The 27,643-nt window shown below is 40.9% G+C and overlaps 1 protein-coding gene across 1 annotated transcript in view; it reads right to left on the reverse strand.

The window, feature by feature from the left end:
- Positions 1 to 13,739: 13,739 nt before the first annotated feature.
- Positions 13,740 to 27,643, reverse strand: part of SUSD3 (sushi domain containing 3) — a 297,720-nt gene continuing 283,816 nt past the window's right edge. Inside the window, exon 5 of the mRNA XM_069206419.1 lies at positions 13,740 to 14,393. Within this exon, the coding sequence (XP_069062520.1) occupies positions 14,195 to 14,393 (199 nt within the window). The 3' untranslated portion in view covers positions 13,740 to 14,194. The remainder of the gene's footprint in view (positions 14,394 to 27,643) is intronic.

Genomic DNA, 27,643 nt, shown 5'->3' on the forward strand with positions numbered 1-27,643 from the left:
AATTGTTGAAAAGAAGGGTGAAGTCACCTACTTGGTTGACTTAGGCACTGCCAGGAGTCCCCTTAGGGTGCTCCATGTCAACCGCCTGAAACCCTACTATGACAGGGCTGATCTCACCCTGCTCATGGCAACAGATGAGGGACAGGAAGAAGACAGTGATCCTCTACCTGATCTCTTCTCTTCCACAGAACAAGATGCTCTTGTGGAAGGGGTAGTTTTGGCTGATTGTCTTACTGCTGAGCAGAAAAATAATTGCATAAATCTCCTAGGACAATTTTCAGAACTCTTCTCCATTGTGCCAGGCACCACTTCTTGGTGTGAGCACACTATAGATACTGGAGACAGTTTACCTGTCAAAAGTAAGATCTATAGGCAGCCTGACCATGTCAGGGACTGCATAAAGCAAGAAGTTCAGAAGATGTTGGAACTAGGAGTGGTTGAGCACTCTGACAGTCCATGGGCTTCTCCTGTGGTACTGGTACCAAAACCCAATTCTAAAGATGGAAAGAAGGAAATGAGGTTTTGTGTAGACTATAGAGGTCTCAACTTGGTAACCAAAACAGATGCTCACCCTATACCCAGGGCAGATGAGCTAATAGATACACTGGCATCTGCCAAGTATCTAAGCACTTTTGATTTGACTGCAGGGTATTGGCAGATCAAAATGTCAGAAGATGCTAAACCGAAGACTGCATTTTCTACCATTGGAGGACATTACCAGTTTACTGTAATGCCTTTTGGTTTGAAAAATGCACCTGCCACTTTTCAGAGGTTGGTGAACACAGTCCTGCAAGGGCTGGAAGCTTTCAGTGCAGCATATTTGGATGATATAGCTGTCTTTAGCTCCAGCTGGGATGATCACCTGGTCCACCTTTGGAAAGTTTTGGAGGCCCTGCAAAAGGCAGGCCTCACTATCAAGGCTTCAAAGTGCCAGATAGGGCAGGGTAAGGTGGTTTATCTGGGACACCTTGTTGGTGGGGAACAGATTGCACCACTTCAGGGGAAAATCCAAACCATTATTGATTGGATTCCCCCTACCACTCAGACTCAGGTGAGAGCCTTCCTAGGCCTCACTGGGCATTACAGGAGGTTCATTAAGAACTATGGCTCCATTGCAGCCCCTCTTAATGACCTCACATCCAAGAAAATGCCTAAAAAGGTATTATGGACAGCAAACTGTCAGAAAGCTTTTGAGGAGCTAAAGCAGGCCATGTGCTCTGCACCTGTCCTAAAAAGCCCTTGTTACTCTAAAAAATTCTATGTCCAAACTGATGCATCTGAATTAGGAGTAGGGGCAGTCCTATCACAACTTAATTCTGAGGGCCAGGATCAACCTGTTGCTTTTATTAGTAGAAGGTTGACCCCTAGAGAAAAGCGTTGGTCTGCCATTGAGAGGGAGGCCTTTGCTGTGGTCTGGGCTCTGAAGAAGTTGAGGCCATACCTGTTTGGCACTCACTTCATTGTTCAGACAGACCACAAACCTCTACTTTGGCTAAAACAAATGAAAGGTGAAAATCCTAAATTGTTGAGGTGGTCCATATCCCTACAGGGAATGGACTATACAGTGGAACATAGACCTGGGAGTAGCCACTCCAATGCAGATGGACTCTCCAGATATTTCCACTTAGACAATGAAGACTCATCAGGTAATGGCTAGTCTTATTGTCCTTCGTTTGGGGGGGGGGTTGTGTAGGAAAGTACCATCTTGCCTGGCATGTTACCCCCATTTTTCACTGTATATATGTTGTTTTAGTTGTATGTGTCACTGGGACCCTGGTAACCCAGGGCCCCAGTGCTCATAAGTGTGCCTGTATGTGTTACCTGTGTAGTGACTAACTGTCTCACTGAGGCTCTGCTAATCAGAACCTCAGTGGTTATGCTCTCTCATTTCTTTCCAAATTGTCACTGACAGGCTAGTGACCATTTTTATCAATTTACATTGGCTTACTGGAACACCCTTATAATCCCCTAGTATATGGTACTGAGGTACCCAGGGTATTGGGGTTCCAGGAGATCCCTATGGGCTGCAGCATTTCTTTTGCCACCCATAGGGAGCTCTGACAATTCTTACACAGGCCTGCCACTGCAGCCTGAGTGAAATAACGTCCACGTTATTTCACAGCCATTTTACACTGCACTTAAGTAACTTATAAGTCACCTATATGTCTAACCTTTACCTGGTAAAGGTTAGGTGCAAAGTTACTTAGTGTGAGGGCACCCTGGCACTAGCCAAGGTGCCCCCACATTGTTCAGAGCAAATTCATTGAACTTTGTGAGTGCGGGGACACCATTACACGCGTGCACTACATATAGGTCACTACCTATATGTAGCTTCACCATGGTAACTCCGAATATGGCCATGTAACATGTCTATGATCATGGAATTGCCCCCTCTATGCCATCCTGGCATTGTTGGTACAATTCCATGATCCCAGTGGTCTGTAGCACAGACCCTGGTACTGCCAGACTGCCCTTCCTGGGGTTTCTCTGCAGCTGCTGCTGCTGCCAACCCCTCAGACAGGCAGCTGCCCTCCTGGGGTCCAGCCAGGCCTGGCCCAGGATGGCAGAACAAAGAACTTCCTATGAGAGAGGGTGTGACACCCTCTCCCTTTGGAAAATGGTGTGAAGGCAGGGGAGGAGTAGCCTCCCCCAGCCTCTGGAAATGCTTTGTTGGGCACAGATGTGCCCAATTCTGCATAAGCCAGTCTACACCGGTTCAGGGACCCCTTAGCCCCTGCTCTGGCGCGAAACTGGACAAAGGAAAGGGGAGTGACCACTCCCCTGACCTGCACCTCCCCTGGGAGGTGTCCAGAGCTCCTCCAGTGTGCTCCAGACCTCTGCCATCTTGGAAACAGGGGTGCTGCTGGCACACTGGACTGCTCTGAGTGGCCAGTGCCACCAGGTGACGTCAGAGACTCCTTGTGATAGGCTCCTTCAGGTGTTAGTAGCCTTTCCTCTCTCCTAGGTAGCCAAACCCTCTTTTCTGGCTATTTAGGGTCTCTGTCTCTGGGGAAACTTTAGATAACGAATGCATGAGCTCAGCCGAGTTCCTCTGCATCTCCCTCTTCACCTTCTGATAAGGAATCGACCGCTGACCGCGCTGGAAGCCTGCAAACCTGCAACATAGTAGCAAAGACGACTACTGCAACTCTGTAACGCTGATCCTGCCGCCTTCTCGACTGTTTTCCTGCTTGTGCATGCTGTGGGGGTAGTCTGCCTCCTCTCTGCACCAGAAGATCCGAAGAAATCTCCCGTGGGTCGACGGAATCTTCCCCCTGCAACCGCAGGCACCAAAAAGCTGCATCTCCGGTCCCTTGGGTCTCCTCTCAGCACGACGAGCGAGGTCCCTCGAATCCAGCGACACCGTCCAAGTGACCCCCACAGTCCAGTGACTCTTCAGCCCAAGTTTGGTGGAGGTAAGTCCTTGCCTCACCTCGCTGGGCTGCATTGCTGGGAACCGCGACTTTGCAAGCTTCTCCGGCCCCTGTGCACTTCCGGCGGAAATCCTGTGTGCACAGCCAAGCCTGGGTCCACGGCACTCTAACCTGCATTGCACGACTTTCTAAGTTGGTCTCCGGCGACGTGGGACTCCTTTGTGCAACTTCGGCGAGCACCGTTTCACGCATCCTCGTAGTGCCTGTTTCTGGCACTTCTCCGGGTGCTACCTGCTTCAGTGAGGGCTCTTTGTCTTGCTCGACGTCCCCTCTCTCTGCAGGTCCAATTTGCGACCTCCTGGTCCCTCCTGGGCCCCAGCAGCGTCCAAAAACGCCAAACGCACGATTTGCGTGTAGCAAGGCTTGTTGGCGTCCATCCGGCGGGAAAACACTTCTGCACGACTCTCCAAGGCGTGGGGGATCCATCCTCCAAAGGAGAAGTCTCTAGCCCTTGTCGTTCCTGCAGTATTCACAGTTCTTCAGCCTAGTAAGAGCTTCTTTGCACCAACCGCTGGCATTTCTTGGGCATCTGCCCATCTCCGAGCTGCTTGTGACTTTTGGACTTGGTCCCCTTGTTCCACAGGTACCTTCAGACAGGAATCCATCGTTGCTGCATTGCTGATTTGTGTTTTCCTTGCATTCTCCCTCTAACACGACTATTTTGTCCTTAGGGGAACTTTGGTGCACTTTGCACTCACTTTTCAGGGTCTTGGGGTGGGTTATTTTGCTAACTCTCACTATTTTCTAATAGTCCCAGCGACCCTCTACAAGGTCACATAGGTTTGGGGTCCATTCGTGGTTCGCATTCCACTTCTGGAGTATATGGTTTGTGTTGCCCCTATCCCTATGTTTCCCCATTGCATCCTATTGTAACTATACATTGTTTGCACTGTTTTCTAAGACTATACTGCATATTTTTGCTATTGTGTATATATATCTTGTGTATATTTCCTATCCTCTCACTGAGGGTACACTCTAAGATACTTTGGCATATTGTCATAAAAATAAAGTACCTTTATTTTTAGTATAACTGTGTATTGTGTTTTCTTATGATATTGTGCATATGACACTAAGTGGTACTGTAGTAGCTTCACACGTCTCCTAGTTCAGCCTGAGCTGCTTTGCTAAGCTACCATTATCTATCAGCCTAAGCTGCTAGACACCCTATACACTAATAAGGGATAACTGGGCCTGGTGCAAGGTGCAAGTACCCCTTGGTACTCACTACAAGCCAGTCCAGCCTCCTACATTTGTTCCATTTATGATTTACGTTTATGATCTTTATTTGTGGTAAATTATATTGGGGAAAGTTGTTGGGTTTTATGCTGATTTGAGAATCTTGCATGGTTCTCAGAATGTATATGCTTAAAATGTTATGAGAATATAATTTAAGGGAGGAATGTTCTCAATGACAGTTGACTGTTTCCCCTGGCCCATCGTTCTTCAGAGCTAATTTTCAATAAACAAAAGAAACTTCACGTACCTGCTATCTGGCTCTTCTTATCACATTTATTTACCTGGCGGTATTTGATTTATTTATGTAGTTGTTTATATGTTTTGGAAAAATTATTAGGAGCAATATCAGGGGAAACATAGATTTTCAGTGAATAAGACAAACCTGAAAAAAATCTTGTTAATGTAATGAGTAATAGCTTGTATATAGCTGGAGTGGCCATTTTCTATTGTGCCACTTCCGGTGGGATGCAAGCTGAAGGGATGTGTTTCAGAGCTGTATGGGCTGCCCAGGCCAAGACATTAAGGCCCTTATAAGCCACATTCAAGACACAGCCTTCTGCAGTGTGGGGCTGGTGTGAGCATTTTTACTAGGGCAGATTTTGGTTTCTTGTTGGACCCTGGTTAAGAATTAGAAAGTTATAGTCCAAACAGCTGGGTCTTTAACTATAAAGAGAAGGTCAGTAAGCTGGGGGAACAGTATCTGTCCCATAGGAAGAGAACGGTGGTGATAGGGTGGCCACCTATCCATAAATTGCAACCACCATCCATTATTTAAAGCGTCAAATCTATTGCCCGTGATTATCGCTTTTAGGACCCCTTTTGTCCATAATTATAGATACTTGCAGTGAGCAGTAGCAGGCTTGAGACCAGGCAGACCTTTGAACAACCATGCAGTGTCCACCCCTTAGAGAAGAAAAGGGACATGGGCAGGCCCACCTGCAACTGCTGCTCTGAAACAGGGCTTAGAGTTCTGCACCACGAAGAATAGCTTTTCTACTGCAAGATCAGCATACAAATGTATGAGAACTACGAACAAGATTGAGACAAGGGTGGGGGTCAGAGACAGAACTAAAAAGAACAAGTTGTATGAAATTTGTTCGACTTTCATCTACATGTAAGATAAGCACATTAAATGAAAAGTAAATAAGTTAAATGAACCTCTGGGAAGTGCATCGCTCTAGTAGCAAAGCTTAGGGATTGATTTAGAGTTTGGCCCTGACCGCCAAACTGAAAGTCCACTTGCCTCATTTATAGGCAGGCAGACCTTCATCATTTTGAGTCATTTTTTTTTTTTCCAAAACAAAATCCCAGTTTGTGTTTTCAGTTAGGAAAATAAAAAACATTATACGTTTGCTGTCCGCCAAATTTACAATGCATTGACAGGAACCACCATGACAGTGGTTCCTACCAATGCTAGAGATGTTTGCGGGACCAGCAGACATTTCAGATGGGGACTAAATCAGGGTGACAAAGCACTTTACTCTTTCACTCTGATTGAGTACACACTTGCCCGCCATACTCTAAATCAGGCCATTAATTAATTAATGCAATCACTTCAGATGCCTGTGTGTCATACCTGAGGGTCACTGATTTAAATCCTGTGTGGTGCACTGATGAATAATGACATGAACCTATTGCTGTTAAGATCCAGCCTGTGACAGAAACCACTGGAATATGTACATATTTTTGTTTAAGAATTACACACCGTATAAGGCAGTCAGTTGCAGTATAATAAGAATTTTTAAAAAACATTTATTACATACAGTGTAAGTTAGGCTCCCAACAAATTGTAGATTTGCTGATTAACTAATTGTACACTTTTACATTTCTGTAAGGTAATAGGCACCCTGGAGAGAACACCTGATAACTCCGAACGCTCCCAAGGTGATGAATCATGATTGTGGCTACCGCAGCAGAAAGAAAAAAAAACATGTTGATGTGGAAGGGATTGAGACTGACCTGCTCAGGATTCTTCTGCTACCCCCACCTCACTTGAGTTTGTTTAACCTTGAAGACTTAGTGGACCCCAGGCCCTCAAACCAGGAGGTATCCTGCAGGGCAGAGACATGCCCTGATAAGTCCTAGAAAGGCCCTCCTTAAAGAAGGGAGAAAAAAGCTCACAGTTGGATTCCGTTGACTGTTGCTCCAGGACAAGTTTCCGTTTACCATGGAAGTAGCATCCAAATGTCCACCTTCATGAGCAAGGTTGTTAAAGATTCTAAGAAAGTACTCAGTACCACCTAGTGATGATGCCAGGTCAGATTCTTAGACTTTCTGAACTGTTAACAAACTTTTTAATATGATTGTGATGGCAAAGGACAAGCAAACAAAGCTCTATTTTGACATTTTGCAGAATGGGCCCAATGCACCATTTATCTCCTTCGAAAAGCTAAATGTGTGGTTTAATTCTTCTTCCGGTTGAATCCTATGTGATATCTAAAACCATCAGATTGGTATCTGTGGCTATGCAGTTGAGTTCACTATTATGTAGAAACAGATTAGAATTCTTTTCATTTTGCAAACAATGCCCTAAAAAAAGTGTTTTCCTACTTCAAGATGGGGTTATATTGAACAAGAGGAAATACCTGACACATAAAGCAATACAAACAAAAGACTAAACACAAAAGACCCGATTCACAAAATTCCAGAAATATGCACCTGCAGGTTTCCACCCTGTATCAGTGAAGATTTTCAGATTTCTGGAAATCAGAAAAATTTTCAAGGTTACATCTGGAAATCGGGTGCGGTCCATGATTTCAAGATGAAGTCCAGGTGAAAAAAAATCTAAATTACATTTTTTCATGAGTAAGTATTCTCTACTATATTGCAGTGCAAGTACGAATGCCATTACAACTCTTCCTGTTTTTATTTCCTCTATAGGGAAATATATTTTTCCCAGGGAGAAAGACCTTCTCTAACATACACACAGTTTTCCCTGGAAAGGGATAGATTAATCCTGCCCTTCACAAAAGTAACATTCTAACCTTTTCCAGTGTAATTCGGGAATGATGATGAGTTAATGGACCTCCACAAATGTACAACTTTGTTGAAGTTCACAAACATTAATGACATTCTGACACTCTAATGCCTACTGCACACCCACTATTGTAGATTTACTTCCATGAAAAGCTTTCTGTGTGTAAATCCACTTACTGATATGAATCCAACTTTTCTACAGTAGAAAAGAGGTTTTACCTAATACAAAGGGATATTTTTGGTATGTTGAATTCATCCTTTGCCCAATTTTATTGGGTTTTGTAGTCACAAATTTACTTCCAATGATTGTAAAAGATTTGAAGCAGACTAAGTAATAGTCAGAGGTCTCTTTGCAACCAAGAAACCCAGACAGCGTTAGAGTGATTTAGATATAGATATGTTAAGGCAAGTGAAATTGTTAGCAGATTTTTACTCTTTCACCAGAACCTAGCCCGACACATGCAGCAGTTACCAATATTAAAGATACTGAACCTTTCTGGTTACCTAAACCTATAGCATGATAAGGAGAATAGAGAGAGAGAGAGAGAAAAGATAAATACTCCACATTTAAATTAAACTCTTTTTATGCTAGTGATCCAGTCGGCTGAAAGCCTTGTTAAACTCATTGTTTAATTGACCAGTACACTTCAGTGAAATGGCATAAGTCCCAGAATTGGTCTGAAGAAGTTAATATCACCTGAATATCACAGTACAATAGGTTTACACAATGCCAGTAGCTACAAGCATTCGTTCCTTACAAATAGCACAACGGTGGACAACATGTAGAATAACAATAAATAGCCAAGTTGATTGGATGTAGAAAAAACCATTGCTGATACATGGAGTCTGAAGATAGCTCCATTGATTTGTACATCTCTGCACATCCAAAATAGCATAATTCTATGTGAAACATGGAAATGCATCATAGACACATAGAAGAAAGCACAAGTGAAGTTAAAGATCACATGAAAGACATTCTGAAGGAAACCCCAGTATTAAAATGCTATGTTATGTTCTCAGCATTTGCAGCATATTCCTACCTGAGCACCCTTTCCATAGGGGGTTGGCATTTGACTGGTTAGGTGTGGTCGCTTATGGTTAGAAGATATTGGTTTGTTCAATAACTAGTTTAATACAGATGTGTTTTCTTACAGTAAAAAACAAATTACATCCCATCAGAGAACTTTATAATGCAGTGAGGGCATGGATTTGTTTGCCATATTCATTCCAGTGGGTAAAATCCATTGGCCAGCCTCATTTTTATGTAATGCGTGCATGTGAGGGTGTGGTATGTTGAAGCTAACTTGATCTGAATAGTTCCAATATGTGTGTTGTTATGGTCAAGAAAATGTGCTCTTGAGTTGGCAACACGTTGCCGCTCACATTAGTTTACTGTTCTTTTTGTACATATGAGGATATCAGGAAGTTTGTCTAGCATAAAAGGTGCTTAACAGGGTTAACAGGTTAAGTAAAACAAACAATAATTTGGTCTGAATAGCAGAATATGGGCTACATACGACTAAAAGCTTTCATGATCCAGTTAAACAATTTTGAATAATGAAATGTGTAAACAATATTATGAATACTAATAGTACTAGTTTCAGAATGCTCCCAAATACACACTGAAGGTGATTTGGTTTATATGCTCTTGCCTATCACATTTCAACAGTTTACCTAAAATTGGGAAAATACATATGTTACAATCAGAAAGTAGACACAAATCATTTTTCAGAATCATTGTAAAGGAAAGGCATATAGAATTGGGCATGTTTTACTGAATATCTATCCACATCTAACTTGAGATTGTTAGTAACTCCATTCATTGATTGAGTCTGATTTAAACCACCTTAAACTGTGTGCTAGAGAGAATAATTCATTAAATATTTAATTAGGTTTACTTGTTAATCCTACTTATGCACATACTGATGGTCATTTACTCCCATTTGATTACATTCCATATGCCATATTAGAACTTTGTATATAATACTTCTACCTTTTATGCTTTCTTACATACTGCAAAGTTAGCATCCTTAGTGATATATTTAGATATTCGGGATCATACAAACCCTTTAATAGATTATTTTGTTCCATATTATTTGACTTTTCTACTCGTTAGTAATCATTCATAGGGAACATCCAATAAGCAAAAATACCATTTGTCGTACTTATAGATTTTTAAACTGAAAAATACATTTATAATAACACTACAGCTTGACAAGTGTAGTAATTTAAAAATAATATAAAAAACCTTCTAACTCAGTTTTACATTTGAGAACAGAAAGCACCCTGCTTGCAGGAACTAAGTAAGGATATTGTGCTTTCTCTTAGTATCATAATCCTAAAACGTGTAAACCTGTTTAATGCACAGAAGTCCATCCTAGGTTTAGAAGGGCCACATTCATACTACGGGTCTCATTTACGAGGCTCTAGCATAATTTTTTTTTACCCTCTGGTGGTACAGTGTTCCAGCCCATATTTACAAGGACGCGCACAGCCACCTTGCATGGCTTTTCATGGTGTGTAAATATGGACCCCTTTCAAGCATACCACTGCATGAGAGGGACTTTCTAAGGTTGCTGCTGTGGGTGTTACCACGCAACACCTCTGGAATCCGATGAATTTTCAAGTCTGGGAATGCGTAAGATTCCTAAGCCACCTCAGGGGTGGTGTTAAAGTGGCACAATGGAGTGAAATTTCTTTACCTCTCCCTGTTTTTCCTCTTTCTGTGTGTGCTGCATTCTGCAGCACACATAGAAGGAGGAAATCTCCTCCTTTGATTGTTTTTGTGCAGGAAGGTGTCCCTTCCTGCACAAAAACAATCATCCCTTAAATGTAGGCACCCTTGCACCATGGTAACAATTTGTGCAATTTGTTCACCAGCACAGGGGGAGAGGACAGAAATGCGCTGTATCTTGTAGATATGTCACATTTCCCTCCCTTCCAGCTGGAACAGGGCTGTGCAGCAGGGCTCTTGCTGTGATGCCCTGCACCATGGGCCTTGTAAATACGACCCTACATATTTATAATAGCCAATACATAGTTCATTTTTATTCACATTGATTTAATGTAAAATAATCGTAGGTGGTGTTCCTGAAAATCTGACTCCATCTGTCCTGGACTTATGTAGGACACTGCTGATCTAAGAAACAATTGAAAAACAAATACCTAAAGAAAAAAGGGACCTTCTCTTGTAAACTATTTGCTTCTACATTATCATATAATGATCATCATCGATTTATACAGCATTTCAAACACATTCATGGATTCAAGCACCCAAGGAAACAGATCAATATCCGATATTCAGAAGAAATGTTGTGAACATTAGCCTGAAGGGCAAAACTTGATTTTGTGCTCAGCAAACATATGGTAAACCATTCCACATCTTAGCAAATATCAAAAGTCTCTGGGGGGAGTTATCATTTTTTCACGAACACAGCTCAGCAAGCCACCTTGATGAACAGCGCTATATGAAAGGGAAAGGGCAGGAATGTACAGTATTTAACATTATGGCATTCCTGTCCTTTCCTAGGCCTGGTGCTCTTTAGGCTTTAGGTATAGTGCCAATGCAGGCATCCTTGCGTCATGGTGCGAGATTGCTTGCATTGTAGGCAGGATTGCTTTTGTGGAGTAAGGGATACCTTCCTGCACAAAAACAATGCTGATAGTCATTTTACACGTGGAACGATTAAACAACAATGGGAAATAAAGATATTTCCCCTTGTTATGCCTCATCTGGGGAATTATAGCATTTTGACATATTCCCAGGTCTACCACTAATGGTAAATCTGGCAATGCACCAAAATCCATGGGTGGATGGATGCCACTCATGGTACGCCTCCCTGTTGCAGAGTAACCTGCTGCCTTGTGTTACTCTAGGTTTATCAAACAAAATAGGGCCACTCATGGTAGCCTTTTTGATGTGAGCACAAGGAGCATTACTTTTTTGCAGAAGGAGAGTCACATCATGCTATTTTCTGGAATAGGTAGAAATACACTTTGCCTCACCTGGAAACCTGAAGCAGGATGTCAGAGTCTGGAGTCAGTAGGTTGATACTAGGTCGGAGTATGCTGATGCACAGGATGCAGCCTAATTATTTCATGGCATCATGACAGCCACATACATTTAATTAACCCACAGCCACAAATGTGGGCTTTTGGATTGGGGTGAAGCAGCATATCAAAAATCTATGGCCATCCCCTAAATTGATCGGCTTGGTGGTAGCAAGGCTGACCATCAGATTTTGTTGCAACCCAGAAGGCAGTACCAGTTGAGTGGTTGGGAAGCAGTAACTGTGCTGGGGTATGGAAGAACCCATTTTAACACTATCTTTAACTTTTGAATGTTGTGAATATTCTATGGTTACAAGGCTGATACAAGCTATATCCTAAACTTCTGGTTGCATATTTAAGAAGTTATGCCTTGCATTGCTAGCGATATCTTGATCTAGGGTCAAGTTCTGGAGATCAGTCTCATGAGACTGTGGATGGTAGCCAGTGGCACTTACTCAAATTGCTTTAAAATATTTGAGCAAGGAAGAAAACTAGCAGGTACTGGATAAATACTCTATATATGGTTTAGGGTAGCTATAAACCATATTTTGAAAATGTGTGCCTTTTTTTCCCAGTTTTAAGTGCTACAAATTGTAGGGAAGATTTTCGATATATATGTATCACAAGTCCAGTCGGGACAGGTAACAAGGCCCACTAGGAGGAACACGTTTCTGAGTCCTATACATTATATTACACTGAAACCGGCCTATTGTCTACTTTTAGTGTTAAGGAGGGCGCAGAATAACTTCACTAATGAATGTTTAGTGGATAGGTCACTATTTGCGACCACTTGTCGCTGGCTATAAACACATGAGAGGTGGCTTGCAGGGCTATTCCTGTATTTCCACTTCCAGTTCATGTTTCTTGAAGGAACCTGTGTTGCTTTCTAAAAAATGTATCCTGTTTTGGAAGATATTTCAAGGAGCAGTCAATGGTGCACTGCCTCACCGAGACAGGTTTCCCTTTTCAAATAGCCACGCCTTTGAGGTGTTTGTAACTGTAAAACGACTTGCAACATTAATAGCTCTGTCAAACCAATGGTACAGCTGATAGAGATTTGCAATTAGGAGGGATCACCCTTTCACATCCTCTCCTAATGGCAATTCAGAAAGAGTTGCAAAGCCCCTTTTGTGATTCGGGAAGGCATTTTCTAGTCACAAAATGCCTTTGGTACATTAAGAAATGTCATTCTGAAGTTGATTTCATAAAAGCATTATTTTGGGGTCTATATGTTCCTTCTTGACTGTGGTAGTTTTTCTTTAGTCTACTGGTATCATATATGTAAAGGGGTTGTCGAGTTTTCCTTGGTTTTATTCTTGTTCTCCGGTAAAGCACCCCATATTACCTATCAGGGTCCGCCAGTGTACAGTTGCTCATGTAATTAGATTGTCCTGCCATCTACAGATAACATTTGCATAGAGTGGGCAGAATCAATATTCATTAAGTGGTATAGTGCTTAGGTGCCAAGGCAATATGACCTTTAATAAGATTGTTCTCTGATTGCTAAAAGTGTGATACTTTTGCTCAGCCATGATGAATCTGCACTTTCCATTCTGTTCTGTAAGAAGATTTCCTGTACCAAACCCCTGATTTTGGAGATGAACCAAAATACTTTCTGATAGTATATCTGTTTCTATATTGATTTTGCTTTTCACTTGGGACTTTAATTTTGCACTGCCTTCTAATACACCTTTTGATAATAGCCTTTATAGTAGCCTTATGCTGATTTTTTATTGTATCTTTTTTGTATTTTTCTGTAAAAAATCTTTTAAATTCATTCCACTGAGCTAGAACTCAATCATTGTCTGGGCCTTTACTTGATTCATTGTACTTTTGGGAGTTTCCTTACCTCACAAACACATTGCCTTGTGAAATTTAGGTAAAGCGCCACCTCCGGTCAAGAATCTGTGTACATGTTATTGAGATTAATTTTGGGGTGTTCAAATACAGGGTGCCCACAAAGGGAACATTTAGAGCAAATTAGATATACACATAAAATCTCTTTTTGCTTTTAAAATATGCAGTTGGATACAAATGGAGAACTATTCTTAAGACAACTTTATTGTAATTCTCTTGTGTACCAGTGTACAAAAATATGTTTTCCTCATTTTAAAAATATTAACATGTGGTGAGCAGGATTTTCAATTGTCAGTTACAGTACATTCAAGTGTTGCTTAAATCTTTGAATTTACATCAAGCAAATAGTTTAATGGCTATTATTTCAAAATGTATACAATATTTTTTGATACTTCATTCACTGAGATCATCATTCCGAGCACAAAATACATAATAATTTCATTGAAATGCCAATGTCAAATATTTTACATAAAATCTGGAAGCATTTTTTCAGTTACAATCTTCTGATAACAAAAAGGTTCCAAGAAATACTCAAAGAAATCATTTCTTTTATGTTTCACATTGAAGGCACTTCTCTTTCACCATCATTGTTTCATTTTGGTCCTTTCGAAGGTTGGTTGTGGTTGTAACACAACATATGTCTAGCCAGGCAGATATAAGTCATATGCCTGTGGGGCACCTCTGTGCTGGCCATGGACCTCTACCACATGAACGCCACTCACTGTGGGCATTGTGCTAAGACATCTTGGCATTCTCTGTTTGTCAACTCCTCCAGTGTATTGGCTTGGCTTGATTTGATGGTCATTGCGCCCAGCACAAGAAACTGTGTTTTCCAATGATCTGCAAGGCATAGAAAATAGATCATTTGTATGAAATATATGGCATTACGTTGTAAATATTTAATTTTAAGTATCCATCAGTTACCAGTTAATAAGTGTGAGTTGTTGCTTTTTTGGTGACACTATGTTATCTAACAGCATGATACCCATCTCTGCAACCAGATACGTTTGTTTTTCTTACAACTGAAGATGTTGTATGCATAATTCCTCTCAAACATAGAATGACTAATCAACAAAGTTGGACGAGAGATGAAAGTGAATGTGGGTTTATGCATACAAATTTCAGTGGATAAAATGTTACAAATGATTCACTTAGTGGAAAGCATTGGCTTGTAGAGTAGAGCAAGATATTGATATGGCCATGTTTAGTGTGGTGCTGCTCCTTTCTGCCAGTTGTATTGCTCAAGTTTCCAATATACAATACTCAACTAGTCCACTTCTTTAAATCAACTAAGCCTCAGTGAAGCTTTATTATATATGTCTTGCATCCAGCTATGTCATTAGTACAATTTAATTATGCCTGCTGATCATCTTTCTTATGAGCAAGGGTGGCTTTAGTGCTGGTGACGTCCAGTGCGACAAACTTTTTAGGAGCGCCCCCCACATGACCTCCTCTTTGGATTTCTTGACTACCAACCAACAAAAGTGCCCCTAACCTCTCAATAGCCCCTCTCTCACACACATTCTATTTGTTTTAAAGCTCTGGTAAAGGTTGGCTTTACTAGTCCATTCATCTATCCACATAAAATACAGATCTATCATTTGCAGCAGGCATATTAACTCTGTGTGCTACTTTATGCTGAGTCAAAACTGCCACTAGACAAAACTCAAATCTCTGTCTCTAGCAGAAACATTAAGCAAAAGAGTTATCCTGAAATTTTTTTGCTGCCCGAAAACTGCATAAGGAACTCTGCAGCAGATGCTTTTAAATCGTGAGTTATGCTAAGCACAGTGCCCCCCTCTTAAGTCAGTTCCCCTGTACAGGTCAGCACCCAGTGTGACCACACCCATTGCACTGCCCTAAAGCAGGCCCTGCTTATGGGCATAGTACTACTCAAATACACAATATTTCTGCCTATGTGGCATATGCACATGGTTCTCTGTAAAAATATTCCCTAGTTATGTTTAAATATGAACTGTCCTTGCAGATATGGGGGGCACTGACAAACTATGAGGAACCATAACAAAAGTTTGCGTACAAAAATATTTTCCTCAATTTAAAAACTTAACATATGATTCTTCAATTCAACAATATATTTATGTGTTTCTTAAATCTTTGACTTTATCTCAAACAAATATATCAATGACTAATATTTCAATATGTATTAAGTATTTTTGATAATTCACTGTGATCACAATTCCGAGCAAAATTATATAATAATTTAATTAAAATGTCAAATATTTATTCATAAAGTCTGGAAGCATTTTTTTTCAAATACAAACTTCTGCTAAAAAAAGTTATAAGGCATACTAAAAAAATCTATTGATCTATACTTGACATTAAAGGCACTATGCTATCACTGTCAATGTTCCATTTCGGTCTCTTTGAATGTCAGTTGTGATTGTCACACACCATACAGCTAGCCATGCAGATATGATTCATGAGTCTTTGGTTCAATTCTATTTTGGTGGGATTAACTTCCTTATTGGTATCCGGGAGTGTGAAAAGGATATTTTTACCTTTTTTAAGTTTGATAAACGTTTGTACTTTTCTGTGTACTTTACAACAGAGAGGTCTGTGTGCTGACTGCAGAATAAGGAATAATGCGGACAGGATATCCTTCACATTTGTGATGGAGTAACCGATAGACCAATTGTCACAATCTAGCCTTTTAGGAAAAGAGACACTGCCTATACAGTGAAAATGGGACTGTGTAGCTAGCCTGGCTTTAGTTTGTATAAAACAAATCTGGATGGCATCTAAAAGGTGCCTGGACAAATAAATTTGACTAGGAGTCCTTCACAAGGCATGAGGCCCATGTAATTAAGCATGTGGCTAAGTCAAGTGAATCTAGAATCATATGCCTCACAAATTGTTAAAGTATGCATGTTGCCTGAGACCCTGGAAGGTGCAAGGACACCAGGTCATAGGCCAGAAAATTATTACAAGGCTGAAAGATCTGGGTGAATGTGCATTCAGTAGAGCCTTACACTAACTGAGCAAAAGTCAATGGGTTGGCCTTTTGATTATCATTTTCGCTGCTGCCGCCTGATTTTAATACTTCACAAAACAGGTCAAGAAAAAGTGACATGTAAAAATGTGTGAACATTTTCATCTGCAACTTTCTAAAGCTTATTTTATAAACTTCATAACAATTGAAAAATCACAAAGAAAACACAACAGGAGGAGAGAACTCTTCCTGATTGTAGGTTTGTTAGAGATAAACCTCAGCAAGATTGTTCTCTCCTTGAAAAAAAAATTGAAAAAATATTCTATCACAAAATGTCTCTGGCAAGCAGTGATCAAAGTTCACAAAGAAAAGTTTGGGTACTGTCATCCTGAGTGCAATGGGGGCCTGCAAGTGTGGGGGTGGAGTCAGAGACATGTTTAAAAGAACAAAATATTCTGTTAATACTTTGTTAGACTTTGACCTGCAGGTAACAGCATATATAAACTAATGAGCACACCTCAAATGAAAGAAAATGCAACTTGAATTCATCTGTGGAAAATGCTTTTTCTAGTGGAATGGTTCAGTTGGTTCATGCAATCACAGCAGATATCTGTGGGTATACCCAGATGGTCATTGATTTGAATACTGCTTGTGGCTTGGGAAAATAGTGACCCCTGCATGTGTGTGCGTGTGTCCAGGCTTGTGACAGAAATCACAATGAACTAAGTCATTAGATTTCTGTTACACACCTTATAAGATAGATTGCACTCAAAATGTGTAAAATGATTTTGTTCAAATATTGACAGTGCTTTCAAAAGTTATGTTTTTACTAATGAAATGATTTTCGCTAATGTAAACCTTTTTTTTAGGTTTTCTTTCCAAGGACAAATTCCAGATTCTATTGATCAACTAAAACATACACTGGTCGCCAAGCAGCTTTCAGATTCGCATTGACCCTATTTATATTCTTTCAGGTAGAAGGCACCATAGAAAGAAGGCCTTTTTAGGGTCGAGCGCGCACAAGCGCTCTGGACCATGTTGTAATCTCTATGTGGGCTTCTAACCACGCCCATGTCACGCCCATCACTTTCATTAGTTCGTGGGCTTGCCTTTTAAAAATCCATCGATTCTTTTTGTGAAAGAATGCATATGCATGCCTTTTCCGGTGTTTAGCCCTCCTCCAGCGCACCGATAAACTACTGAAAACATACAAGGCTCTTTGTTTTCAGCTGGTTTCTGGACTACTTTATCGTTTCATTACCTGCGGAGCGCGATCTCGCTGTGCGGAAGTCGAGCGCTTTGCATGACATCCACCCTGTTACATGGATAATTGCACTGTTTTACTTTTTCATTATTAGTTTATGTGGCAAGAAAAGTCCGGTTAGTAGTTTGCAAAGCTAATAGCTCTAACCCGATCAAACGCGAGACCCATTGCATTGCAAATGCTTGTTCTTCTGTAGCTGCCTTTCATTTCTCTCACAAAAAAAGAGACCCTTCTTGATAACCTTACCAACTCCGTACTCTTTTCCCCTGCCCACTTCGAACACTGCTTGCAAGTGAAGTTGGAAGCAATTGGAGAACTTTGTGCGAAGTGCGCAGCTTGCGAAATTTGGACCAACCGTGATGGCAAAGTTTAGTACTTCCCCCACCCCCTTGAAAAGGGAATCATTGATGAGGTCTTTAAGCTGCCACCGAAGAAAAGAACAAGTGCGTCATCAGTGCCGCTCCGAGAGTTTGCTCAGTGATAGGAAGAGCTGCGTCTCTGATATGTATGTGGAAACAGCGAGCAGTCTTGCAGGACAACAATCAAAGGGGCTCGATACTGAAATGGAGCGGAACCTGTGTTTGTGAACTCTAGCAGCAGAAAGATGAAGTGAAATCCAACGTATTCAATTCCTGTGTTTCTGAAACTGATTTCTTCATAAAGTGATTGCACGTCAGCGAAATGCTGGAAGGCAGGGAGTTAATTTGCTCCGTGTTCAATGCTGCATAAACGCTGAGTTTGCAGTAATTGGCTCAGATTACGGCGGCGTTTTCCTGTTTCAATTAAGAAAGTGCGTACGCGAACCACATCCACGCATGACACCAATACAGTTGTTCCCATTGTGATAAATGATAATAAAATGGCCTTCTATGTAGTCTGCTTTCTTGACACACACGCATGCATTTTACTGATTGAAAATGGCTTCCTTTCTGCCACCCTGAATCTCCGTTTCAAGCAGAGCACTCGCCTTCCACCAACCAGCCATGCTCGCCCTCTGTTGTATTCAGCTCATTCCGAATCCGTTGTAATTAACAGTTGGGTGAAATCAGGGGTTTCCATCCAAATTGGGATAACAAATTATGCAGAAAAGAACGCACCTTGAAATTCTGCACCTTTAGATTTCGTCAGGAAAAATCTGGCAAAAAGTGAAGTGAAAACTACTCAGAAAGAGACGTAATGAGAAAACTGGTGTGCAAATCATCGATTTAGTACGCTATGCCTCATTCCAAACTGAAAACATAATGATGCAGTAATGCTACACCTGGTACTTGCCACGCCTCATGCTATCGTTATTGCATTAATTTGACATCTGCTTATTAGAACAGCTGCTACGCTGCAGCCTTTCATATTTGAGTCCAGTAAATTGACTGCCATCAAACTGGATAATAATGCCGCTTATTATGTACAGCACTGAGAAACAGCACAAGAATGAATCGCTATATGAAAACCATTATATTATTAATACACTCCCAACTCTCTCTCTGTCGCTCGCTTTTGCCTTCCTTTCCTTTTCAAACCCACAATTTCCTTCTTGTTTCTCGCCTCTCCCTCCCTTTACACTGCTTTAAGCAGCTGTGCTGCTTATGGAGGGGGGGCTGCACGTCCACGTATACCACTGCTTGAGAGGGACTGGGGCAGTTCACCAGCAGACAACGAAGGAAAGTCCATTCTGGGATCTGTTCAAGGCCAAAGTATAATACATGGAACTACAATTACAGGGTCGAGCCTTGTGTGCTTGCGAAATATAACAGGCTGATGCTCATTCAATATAGGTAGGCTTAGCCCTGGAATTGAAATGTCTCTTCTTAATATAAATGATTGCGGAACGCAGCAAAGCCATCAAGACCTCCACTACTGGTGGAGTGATGAAATCACTGCATGCTCACCAGTGGCCAGGGGCTATGAAAACAGGCAATACCACAGTACAGTAACTTGTAGAGTGATTGAGACCTGCACTAATTCAGTTTTATAAGTTTTACAGTAAAAAAAGAGATGGCAGGGAAGCTCTAAGGGGCATATTTACAAGACCCTAGCTCCACCGGATCGTCCCTTTTCCTGACGCTCTGGTGACGCTGTGCACTGCACCATATTTACAAGGCGGCGCTAAGCCACTTTTTGTGGCTTAATGTCACCTTGTAAATATGGGCTCCTCTGATGCAGTTTTCTGCGACAGAGGGGGGTGCAATGGGTATTGCTATGGGCGTTCCACCACTACACCTATTGTAACTGTAAATCTGAGGCAGCACCAAAAACTAACGCCATCTCAGGGGTGGTGTTAGCATGGTGCAACAAGGAGAAATACTTTTATTTCTCCTCGTTTTTGCTTTTTCTATTTGTACTGCATTCTGCAGCAAAACTCTATTAATGATTGTTTATGTGCAGGAAGGTTTCCCTTCCTTCACATAAACAATCATTAATTAATGACGATTTCCTATTTCTATGTGTGCTGCATTCTAAAGCACACACAGAAGTGCCAAATCACCATTATTGATTGTTTATGTGCAGGAAGGGACACCGTCCTGCACATAAACAATCAGTCTCTGCAAAGCAGGCACCCTTGGGTGCCTGTGTTGGTGCTAGAAAGCTAAATTAGTGCCAGAGCTAGGGGAAATACAGGGGTGCACCCTATTTCTGTAAATATGGCCCATCCCTCCATTTCTAAAGTGATGCAGCACAGTGCAGCCAATTTTGGCGCAGCAACGCACTGCACCTCTTTAATTATAAATATTTCCCTAAGTGCCATGAGCCTGCTGAAAAGATCTAGTCATCCCAAGTAGGTCACAGCTTTGAATCCCGGCATGGCAGGCTCAAACTTTCATTCTTCTGAGTTTGATAAAACAAATACCATTAAGATATGTACTAATAACACCTAATAATAGAGCACCAGGACTCTAATAATTTGTATCATGGTACTCGCAAATGGCTAGGAGTTATGTCAAATAGTGCATAGAAATTAAGGGCCACATGTATGACAGTCAGCTTTTGCAACTCAGAAATTGCAATTTTTAGTGACTCGCAATTTACGAGTTACAAAAGCTGATGTACAACAGTGTCTCAGACACTGTTTGCGAATCCTAAATGGGTCACAAACCTGCCTCATTAATATTCATGAGGCAGGTCGCAATTTTCAACCCATTGAGAATGGCCAGCACTCACAGGGATGGTGGCCTGCTGTGGTCAGCAGGCCACCATGACTGTGAAGGCTTTTTAAATAAAGCAATTTTTTAAAGAAAATGCAGCCCGTTTTCCTTAAAGGAAAACGGAATGCATTTAAGCAATTAAAATGAAAGTTTTCTTTTCATTTTTTAAGTGTGGGCAGTGGTCCGTGTGACCCTGATTTAAAAAAATATTGTTGCCCCCATTCAGAAAGGGGTCCCTTGAGGACCTGTTGTTTGTGATCGCATTCTGGTTGCAAAACATTTATACATGGCTCTGTGACTTGCTATTAGAAAGGGATGCCCCTAACATACCCCTTCCTAACAGCGACTGCAAACCCTATTTTGTAAGTTGCTAATAGGTTACCCACTCACAAAATAGGGTTTGTACATGGCAAAATGCATTTTACTAATCACAAATGGCCAATCTGGAACAGGAGATATTGAATGATAATACTATTAAGGACGCAAAAGCTTTGCTAGAAAGTGTCAATAAGACGATTAGTGAATTCAAAACCCATACAGTAAATCAAAAAAACTACGAAGGTGGTGAGAGATATCAGAAATTTTAGCTTAACAAGCACTTACCCTTATTTGAAAGAAGATTTTTATAAAAATAAAAACCCAAGTACTTTGAATCGCCAATATCAAACCAGATCACGAGGAAGATTTATTACTTTTTCAGACACATCCTCTGAGTCCGAGCAAGATAATCAGGGAATCCCCCCCCCAACCCACAATACTCATGGGCTCAACCTTTTTTTGGCAGAGGCGGGCGGGAAGGGGAGGTGGGCCTCCGAGAGGCCAATATCAAGACCAAGGGATCTTTCGTACATGACGGAGAACATACAGACGGTAAACACTAATAAAGAGATGATGCCTATATACAATCTGTCTTCTTCTGCGTTGACACCCTCAGAAATTCAAATAATGAACAAAAGACTCTCCTTTGTACCACTTAAAATTCAAAACCCGCTAGACAGTAAGATTGAAGTGTTGAGATTTTTACGCAAACTTAGACTGAAAGCCTTTTTTGCGGAATCTCCGACAGAGGTAGATGAGAATAACAGTGGTCTTACACCGAAATCTTCTTTCTGTCCCAAAAGAAATGACATGCCAAAGGAAATGCTAGTTTTCGAAGATGTAGTGCTGAGGGAAATTGATAACCTCAATACCAAAAAGATTTTCTATAAATCGAACTGCACCAAGGCAGAGAAAGAGGCCATTCAGAGTTTACCTAATAATCAAGAAATCATTATTAAACCCGCAGATAAAGGCGGAGGAATAGTGATATGGAATAAAGACCAATATGAGGAAGAAGTAATGAGACAATTAAACAACACAGATCACTACCGGGTCATTCAAAAAGATTTCTTCAAAGATGTACCATTTGAAATTGAGTCTATCACAAGAGATGCTTTTAATAATCAATGGATATGCAAAAAGGAATTTGAATTCCTCAATCAACATGACGGGAGGACTCCTCGCTTTTACATTTTACCGAAAATTCACAAAAGTGTAGAGAATCCCCCAGGCAGACCCATTGTTTCTGCATGCGGCTCGGTGTTAGAACCCTTAGCTCAATTTGTAGATATTTTTTAAAAAACTTTTGTGACCCAAACGAAGGCATTTGTCAGGGATTCCATGGATATCATCAGTAAAATAGAAAACATTCAATTTGATGAAGATAAACAAATTTTGGTGACCTTCGACATATAAGCCCTCAACACGAATATTCCCCAAGATGAAGCGATCAAAGTTGTTGGATAAGTATTAAATTCCTGTCCCACCCCTATGAAAACTCCTACAGAATTCTTAGTGTGCTTTGCGACTTTATGTCTCAAAAAGAATTTCTTTATGTACCAAGAGACTTGTTATCTTCAAACAAAAGGAGTAGCTATGGGGTGCAGCTTCGCACTGGAGATAGCGAACCTTGAGATGGATTATTTTGAACAAAAGTGGTTTTTTTCCATTGCCAACCCATATAAGAAAAATATTATTAAGTGGTACAGATACATTGACGAAATTTTTATGATCTGGGAAAGTGAAAGAGAATTGTTATCTTCCTTCCATAACTGGCTTAATCAAAGCACCATAGATCTCAAATTCACACTTAACTGTGACACCCAGAAAATTAACTTCGTAGACTTATGAATAGTAGTCAAAGCAGGACACATTGAAGTAAGTTTATACAAGAAGCCGACTGACCGCAATACTCTGCTCTATTTTTCAAGCGGTCATCCTAGAACACTTAAAGAAAATTTACCGTGTGGCCAATTTTTGCGAATCAGAAACAATTGTAGTCACAAGGAAGATTACTTTGAGAACGCTATTGAACTCACAATTGATGAATAGGGGTTACCCGAAAAAAATAGCTAAAAATGCATTGAAAAGAGCTTGGTACAAGAGAGTTGCTGCTAACACCTAAACAAAAGCAAAAAGGCACCCCACTAACTTGTGTGATGACTTATACTGTAGTCCTAGAGCAAACAAAATAAGATCAATCATTTGAGAGAAACTGGCGTATACTGAATGGATTAGGAATTGAGAGACCGTTGTTTGCTTTAAAAAAAGCTAACAATCTGTGAAATATGTTGGTAAGAGCATCCTTGCCCAATGAAAATAAGAATAAAGACCTGAGAATGATGTTACAATTGCCCCCGGTACAGGGACATTATAGATGTCAGAACTGCGTAGCCTGTCAATTTACGAATTACACCAATGAAGTAATAATAAATGGTCAGGTACATCGACAAAGATGTTTTTCTAATTGTAACACTAAAAATGTGATATATTGCATTAAGTGCCCGTGTGAATTAGTGTATATAGGACAAACATCGCAGACAGTCAAGTCGAGAATTCTTCAACACAGGTCTAGAATCAAGTGTGGCATCCGAGGTGACCCTCTGGTGGGACATTATGAAGAATTAAAACATAAACCGGATGAAATCTGGTGGACAGTCTTACAAGTGATATTCCCGGAGAAGGATGGCTTGGGACTCCACCGAGGACTGAGCACGACGGAGGCAAGATTGATTGATTGAAAAATTTGGTACAGCAAGATGACGTCTGAATGACCAAGATGAACTATGGTCTCTAATTTAATTGTTGTCTGTGACAGAAATGGATGTATATCGTGCTTGGATATTTTTGTACATGAATATTCAGGGTGGATTGTTGTGATGCTACCCATCCATGGCCTTTGTATTTATAAAGATAAAAGATGTGGGGTGAAGATATACCGTAAGGGTTAGATATCCAGAGATTTCCAGGAGGTACATTACAATCTTATTCTTTGCGATTTGCAATACATATATTGCTTCATATGGAATAATTTCGAGATTTTTTGCCCTGTAGTTATTTATTTTTTCATAATATGAACAGTAAGAAATCCCAGGGGACTATCGTACTTAAATAGATTCATTTTTTCTAGTCTGCATAAGTCTTCAAGTTGCGCTGCAGTGTGGTCTTTCCGACTATTGCAGTTAAATGAATATTACAAAACAGTTGACACCAGGTCGCCTTTAAATCACTATATCTTCTGAGGTCCCCTGATTTTCCTCGTCTGTTTCCCGGTAGCCACTACTACCTCTGGAAGTCAACTACCCTTCATGCATAGCACCCTCTTGGACTCCACTACTTATTAAAAATATTTTTGCGCCTTGACTTAAAGTGAGGTCATACTCGCAAGACATTTGGCCCGCCTTTTTCCACTGCTGTCGCTATCATTTTTGTGTTTAATAGGGTGTGATAGATATATGTTTAGAGTACCACCATATAGGACGGCCTTCGTGTAAAATAGAACAAGGTTTCTTCCCTGTTCCAAGATGGCCGCAGTTTTATCGTCCACCGGTTTCTAGATGTGAGCTCTCCCATTTTGACCTCAGGTTTCTAAATATTATGGAAGCGCAAACAGATGGATTAATTTTCAGGAGGATTGTTTTTTTCTGGCGCAGCTACAATACACTGTGCACTTTCAGGATTCGGTACCAGTATTTAAGATGGCCGCCATAGAGCGTCCACCCTATTTAAAGATGGCGGTTGTTTGTTCGCGTTTTCACTTCATTTGGAACGCGGTAGACTGACTGATGCGCCAGGCCTAATGCTGACCTTCTACAAATCACTAGTAAGTGAATTTTAAGACAAATTGTGCCTGTGCTTTCTATCTTCCACTTCTAATGGTATTTATGAATAGCGTTTTCACATTTTCCTACATTATTCTCTTCCAGTTCTAGATACAGCGAGGCTGTAAGTGTTGATTATTTCAGAAGGATAATGTAAGATGGCTAATATTTTCCACACAGCATGTAGGGCATTTACACCCTCGCATTGATTTTTTCATGCACTCATCGGAAGTTATGGCAATTTTACCATGCATGGGTGACCTCGGCATAAATAGGTCCATATTCTTCTATCCTTAGGCATGTATAATCACACCAGGCATGGTGACCCTAGATCACACAAATAAAGTGTATATACAATGTTGGAAAATAATTTTATTTTATCACAATGGGGGCTGTGATCATCTTTCACGGTGAAGGTACTCCTTAAATAATTTTTAACATTTCCAGAGAAGTTGAACTGGTTTTTGTATATTGTTCATAGGTCTTTATCGCTCCATGAGTCGTGAAGAGGCCCGTAGGTAGAGGGGCCGAAACGCATCGACCTTTTTGTTAAGGAGGTTGCAAAAAATAGTTAACATATAGACTATGATTTAAGCTCACATCTTCCTTTGAATCAAAGCCCAAGGAAAGCGGATATATAAGATGTGAGAGCCGCTGCAACCATCTCTGTTACGTGGATGAAAGTTTTAATATATTTTGACGACCACTTTCCTTTAATCAGTTTTGAAGACTGATGAAGACTTTGTCTGTGCATGTTTATACATATGTGTTTATAAATAAGTATTATGTAAGTCTTTCCATACATCAGATGTATGTTATATGTGTCTTATTTTGGGTCTTTATGTCCAGAAAAATCATGAGAATAATTTAGTTGTAATTAATGTACATTACCAATGAATAATTTATAAGTTCATTGTGAATAAATGTATTTTTTAATTTGTCCCTACTATTGTACCATTTTTGTTTATGGGTTATAATCTGTAAAACGTGTCATATATTTGACTCAAAAAGCGCTAGTAACTTTTCAACTGAGGATTATGTGGTGAGTATAATGATTTAAAGGAAAATGTATATATTAAAGGCACATGAGTGTTCATACTCTGCGCCTCAAGCACCACCCTTGTCTGTTTAGAAGGTATTAAGCTTTAGCTGCAGACAGTGCAGAAACCAACATTAACTTCTTGCTTGGACTAAAACCCGTGGCATTTTATGCACCTTACAACCCTGAGCCATCATAAATAAAAGTATTAATTCCTGAAGCCATTTACCCCACCGAGCTCAAGAAAATTACATCACATTTCCCCAGCCTGACTACAGCTATGCTGGATGATGGGGTCCCTTGGGCTCATACCTCTCAGCAATGTGTCATAGAGACTAGAAACAATCAAGCATAAATCCTACTACTGTTTCATGTGCCATCCGCAAAAGATAAAGAAGACCAGGAGCCAGAGCAAGAATTTTCTACCCATAAACAAGGCTACCTTTCACATTTAATTAGAGATGTTTTCTTTATGTCATAAATATTTACACCCATGTATGTTAAACAATGCATTAAAGGTAGATGTTCCTAGTGAATTTAAGAATATGTCTAGAAAGGTAGTGCGTCTCTTGTCTGCATAATATAAAGAGAAGTTAATATTTTCATTCTGTACACCCTTACCCTCAGTTGGTATGTGGGTGGATTGGTATCTAAGCCAGCTGAGTGCAACCCCTTCTGTTATTGCACCAGGTAGCCCAGCCCAGCCTTAAACCACTCTGCTTCTTCTACCAAAGGTGTGCACATGTTGCATAATTCTGTAGCGCAGGTAGACAGCTACTTGCCAGGGGCTAACGTGGGTCCCTGAAGCCCTTGCAGTGCAGGGGGCCCCACAACACTTCAGGGCCCCAATGAACCTCCAAGGGCCCCATTTAAGGTCACAATCAATGATTATTTGTGAAATGTGGGTGACTTAGGGTCCCCTCATCACATCTGCAGAGGAAGGCCAATCATTTTGCATTACACCACTGCGACCTTCTGTGTCTGTCTCTTGTTAGGTCTCACCTTCAGCCAGCGCATTAGCTGTCACTGCAAGGGGTATTGCCTACAATAAAGGGCTCGGAGCCCTCCCATTGCTTATCATTTGTTGGCTTCTTTGTCACTCTTGTCTGTTGCCTCCTACATGGCCAGCACATGCTGGGCATCACTTCCTCTTGTTTCTCCGGAGCATAGACCAAGCACAAACTGCTCAGTCTTGATTTGTGTTCATCTGCTGCTCGTGCTGTAATTGAGGCACTATGTCTTCTAATTCTACCTCCACTCCTTGTTCGTGGTGCTTTCCCCCCCCATCACCTCTTCTCCGTGTTGCCTAGTCCCCCTTCCACCCACCACTTTTCCGTGTTGCTCCTTCCTCTCTCATCCACCACTTCACCGTGATGTGCTTAGGTTGTTGCTTCCACTGTTCTCCCACCCCTTTCCGTCATTGTTGCTTGCCCGTACCCTCACCCACTTCCCCCTTCTTTGCTTGCCCGTTGTGCCCAACCCATCCCACTTGAAAACAATGACAAGGTGTCAGGCCTGGTCATGTCATTACAATTTTTTTTCAAACTTTACTTGCAGC

The sequence above is a fragment of the Pleurodeles waltl genome, chromosome 9 (genome assembly GCF_031143425.1).
Source record: "Pleurodeles waltl isolate 20211129_DDA chromosome 9, aPleWal1.hap1.20221129, whole genome shotgun sequence".
Classification (NCBI taxonomy): Eukaryota; Metazoa; Chordata; class Amphibia; order Caudata; family Salamandridae; genus Pleurodeles; species Pleurodeles waltl.